At 43.8% G+C, this 5,000-nt stretch overlaps 1 protein-coding gene across 3 annotated transcripts in view; it reads right to left on the bottom strand.

Annotated features, from left to right (window-relative positions):
• LOC134456613 (neural cell adhesion molecule L1-like protein) overlaps positions 1-5,000 on the bottom strand; it is a 76,911-nt gene that overhangs the window by 71,745 nt on the left and 166 nt on the right. For 2 of the 3 annotated variants that reach the window (XM_063208028.1, XM_063208030.1), the window contains exons 1-2: positions 4,829-5,000; positions 106-306 (exon numbers count right to left, since the gene is read on the bottom strand). The exon at positions 4,829-5,000 is cut by the window's right edge and continues 7 nt beyond it. In XM_063208028.1, coding sequence (XP_063064098.1) covers positions 106-190 — 85 coding nt within the window. In that variant the 5' untranslated portion in view covers positions 191-306; positions 4,829-5,000. The remainder of the gene's footprint in view (positions 1-105; positions 307-4,828) is intronic. The other variant, XM_063208029.1, reaches the window with a different exon arrangement.

Here is a 5,000-nt window from a genome sequence, read left to right as displayed (position 1 = left end):
CCCACTCCCACACACACACACACACACACACACACACACACACACACACACACACACACACACACACACACACACATACACCCCCACACACCGAACCCCACTCACCCTCTAGGGGGATGTTGAGTGTGAGGACGGTGGATGACAAGGCCAGGAGGAGCCCCAGGCGTGGGCCCCACATGGGCCTCATCATCCCCCAGCCCGACCCTCACACAGCAGGCGATGCAGGGGGGGACAATCCAACTTCAAGGCAGTGGCCCCTTAACTCCACCAATTACGGCTGAGGTCACCATACAGTTGAGCTGTAGTCTATGAAAAATGGAAATATGAATATGAATGATGGGGAAGCATTTTAGAGCACATTGTTTAAGTGTCAACCGGTCCACATGTGGTATATATGGTATTGTTTGATAGTATTATTCTCTACCCAATGATAAAAGAGGAGTTATTTTGGCGATGTGTAACCATTGGCAATGCATTGCACTACACTGCAGGGTGAAAACCAAAAAGAAAGACTTGAACGTGATGTGACTGATTGGGAGACATTTTAGCGACCATTGTTCCAGTGTCTATCCACATGTAACTTCATAATAATATATTCCTCAGTCCCATTGACAAAGCACGCAACAGAACTTTTTTGTGGTCCGCTGGCATCACATCACATTTAGCAGCCACTGTTATCCAAAAAGTTACGTTTGAAACAAATAAAAATGAGGTTGACAGAATGAATTGATGCTACAGTAGAATTATACAAAATGCATTAATACATTACTTATATAAAGTGCATCGCTTTCCAAAACCGTTCTTTATCATACAGTTGAGCAGATATTGTCGAAACCAAGCACTGGACCAGAAATGGCCGATTATCACCAGAGAAGTGCTCTGCTGTGTTCCCACTGCTGTGACTCCAGCTGTGCTATAAAGGGAGGCTTGCTCTGGGATCTCGTCCTCCTCTCCTCTCCCACAGGAGCAGAACTGTCTCTAATAGACACTTGGAAGACTGCATGGCCTTTTACATCCTTACATCCATTTTTTTTACCTCAACACACATTCTTTGCCTATCTCTCCTTTTGAAACGTCATAGGTAATGTCAAACCTATAGGGCTGTGTCAAGCACAGCAGAGTCAGAGAGAGTAGAGAGAGAGAGGTTCTATTGGCCCATTGTTTCCTGGTTCTATTATGGCCCCCCTTAGGCAGACCTAGGCAGACCTAAGGATTTTTCTATTCATTGTAGGAGCATTATGACACGCTCCTTTAGGCAGACCGGAACCTGGTCGCGTTAGGTGCCCATAGAAACCTATTATGTTGGCATATCTCTATATGCTTAAAGAATCTCTGGCAGAGTCAGGCATTTCCACCATGGCCACTGGCAGGCTCAGCTCCTCCATGTGAGCCGACTTTACTGTAGCCTATCAGGCAAGGCCAATTGCTTTGGGACAATGAAATTCTAGGTTGTTTCGTCCGGAGGCGGTATTACGTGCCTACGTCACCATAGCGATGCGCGTCCTTGTTGCCCACGACGTTTGATTCGTCGTCATGACAACCGTCCATACCGTCCCTAATCTTAACCCTAAACCTAACCTTAACCCTAAACCTAACCCTAACCCTAATCTTAACCCTAAACCTAACCCTAACCCTAAACAAAACAAAAGTTGCCCCCATTAGAATAGCTCATATCTCGGAAAGGGCTGAGCCAAAAAATGCGGCGTCACCGGGTACTGACAAGTCAGGGGTAGCGTGAGCAATACAACAGCCCATTGAAATTGGCAGGAGTTGCCCTTTAACCCTAAACCTAACCCTAAATCGCTTGTTTGAAACTACTGAGTCTCAGTGCAGTGCCCACTGCAGATCGGCAACGAGGACGCGCATCACTAGTGATGTAGGCACATCCGGACAAAGCACCCTAGCTTTTATGAGTCCCCAATTACTTTGTTGACTGATGTCGCTACATAGCTATACACAACGGAGTGATGCTGCGCGTGATTTTCCCCTCCATTCCTCCCTACTTCTCAGTAGGCTAATATACTACACAACAAAAACATGGCAATGGCAAACTTTGGGTAATTGTCCATAAAGTGTCATGTGCTGAATGTGTCATGGTGAAAAAAAATCAGCGGAGGTGTTAAAAACATTTCTTTAACCGTTCCCACATTTCAATTCTCTACACACTGCACACACCATGCTATTATTACCGTGCTCTATTTGCATCAGTGATGTATTTATCAGTCCAATGTGAAAATGTGTGATTTGAAAAGGAAGTAGAGTCACCGAAACGCAATTCATTTCAGGCAGAACTGTTTTGTTTGCGAAATTAATGAGGTAGGCCAATGTATATTTGGCACATGTGACAAAAAGCACTGATGTGAATGTTTTGCTTACTGTCAACAGAACAGTCGTCTCATCATCTCGAAGTAAATAATTAGTACCTCACACGTTTCACATTTCAAGTAAACGTGTTGAAAAGGCAAACCCTGCTCTTCTGCTTCTGTTGTGCTTCTTTAGAGGTCTCAGATCATTTCCCACGAAAAACAAATGGCAAAACAACAAGACAAACTATTTCTCAAGAAACAAAACCTGTCATTTGAATTTCTGAAATTAGATGAAGTAAGTGCCACTGGATTTCCCCAGCTGACTCCAAGTCAAAGTAAATGCATGCCCATGTCAGGCAGCCAGAGGCTCATACCAGACTTAATAGCACAGTCACACGACACAGCAGCACAACAAAAGGGCCTCACCTGCACTGCACACCACTCCTTACTAAACTTAAAAGGCCCCCGCCACTACAGTAAGCCCAGAGCCTCACGTACACACACACACACACACACACACACACACACACACACACACACACACACACACACACACCCCTCTCTTACTCAAAAGCCACTTCACCGCCACTACAGTAAGCCCAGAGCCTCACGTAATACACACAGGGGGGGGGCGACAGAGGGAGACAAAGGGGACAGTTGTCCTGGGCCCAGGGAGAGAGAGGGGGCCAAGACTTGGGTCCTCATTACATTGTATGTATTGGGCTGGGGTGGGCCCTTTCAGATGATTTTGTCCTTGTCCCAGCCAAAGTTGTCAGTGGCCCTTGCGTACACACACCCCTCTCCTACTCAAAAGCCACTCACCGCTACTGCAGTAATCCCAGGGCTGGCCGTAGCCAGAGGTTATGTTTAAAAAGTCTCAGGTGTGCCTGCCTGCCCAGCGCCCCCTTTAGACATTTAGCTACTCCTTGAAGGAGAGGAAAGGGGAAGGGGGAGGATACTTGAAGAGATCTTTAAAACCAGTAAATGTCACAAAAGACTAATGACATTTTTTGCAAATGAAAAACAGCCTTTTGCAGCAACAACTCGCTTTCAGAAGCTGTGCACACATAACAAGCAAAAACCTGAAATCACTGAAAGGAATTCAGTGCTCTGACAGCTGTCAACTGCTTCAATTGTCAACTAAGCTTTAGTACAATTTACCAAAGCACACCACATGGTAAACACAATTCCCAAACAATTTAAGGGGCATTAGAAAGAAAAACACACTAATTGTCTCCTGTTAGCATACATGACATCACATCTACTGTATGTCTTGCACGCAAGTATAACTTTTGCTGAAGACAAACTTGTGGTAAAATTAAATAGAAGAAAGTCAAAAGACAACACAGTGCAGTTCACTTCTGTTCAATGGGGTACAATCAATAGTAGGTAGAAAAACAAATTTGTGGTCTTAAAATATATCAACCCAACAGCTTTCTGGTAGGCATGGTCGGTAAAGCAGGATGAAAAATGAAACAATCTAAAACAGCTTAGTCATCTGAAGGCTTCTAATCAGTCCAGTCAATTAGGAATGGAACACAGATCACATAGTCAGCAGTGTGGAACAGAATAGAGAAGAATAGAGCAGAATGTAGCCGAGTTTGGAATGAACAGGATGGGACAGTGATTCAATAATGCATTCAACACAATCAGTCAATTTAGTTACTTTAGGAAGAATTGAAATGGAGGGCCAGACAGAAATAAAACTAGGCACATAAGAAAGGGAGAGTCAGGCGGTTGACAAACCAAGTGATTCATGCAAATCTGAGAGGAGTGATCATTCATCAATCACTTTTACGATTACGACACACCATATGTGTCACACACAGATGACAGATGAAAGGGACTCTGATCTGTTCACAACAGAGGGCGAGTGCACCTTGTCACTGCTGGTTTATACCTACAACAACAGGAGCTTTTCAACATACCTACTTACAGTATGGGGACACCACCCTGAAGCCCTGTTTATGACTAAATACTTCACACTGGTATGCAAGAGCTAACAGTGTGAAGAGTGAAGAGTTAAAAGAGGATATTTATTCCTGCCTCCAACTTAACTCCTCTGACTGATGACCTGCATGAATGAATGAATGAGTATCTCCACAGACAGAAGTGTGAAGACTTCCTAAACTAGTCTTAACTTCATCATCCAACTAAATCTCCAGACATTTCTAATGATTTTGGAATTCCTTCCCAAACCTGACATTAAAATATGTCAATGAAAGCAATGACAATAGAGTGCTGCAGACTCAGTTGAAGCCCAGTTAAGTGTTTCATGTTAAAACAGCATATCTACAGTCAGACCACATGGCCTAGTGGTTAGAGACTAAATCCGAGGGATTTTCCTCACAGAGCCGGCTGTTAGATAGTGATCACAGGCTGCCCTTAGAAAACTTTCCTCAAAACAAACTAGTGTGCTACAGTATGTTAGCCTTACTCATAAACTATGTCACACATTCACTGTACAGCAGTATGAAATCAGTACAAACTGCATACCACAAATCCATTAAAAAAGTACTCACTGTTGTTTTTTTTGCGAGATAGTAGTAGTCACTGTACGAATTCAAGCTCCATACTTCATGAAGAGTAAACAAATAAAAGTGTAGTCCACAGAAGGCAAGAAAACTCAAAACTCCACTCTCAAAGGCACAAACACACAACTAAACTCTTCTCTTTCCGTCCTCTACAAAGGCA

This window comes from Engraulis encrasicolus, chromosome 10, assembly GCF_034702125.1.
Source record: "Engraulis encrasicolus isolate BLACKSEA-1 chromosome 10, IST_EnEncr_1.0, whole genome shotgun sequence".
Lineage (NCBI taxonomy): Eukaryota > Metazoa > Chordata > Actinopteri > Clupeiformes > Engraulidae > Engraulis > Engraulis encrasicolus.
The sequence above is the reverse complement of the archived record's forward strand: the minus strand, read 5'-3'. Positions and strand labels throughout refer to the sequence as shown.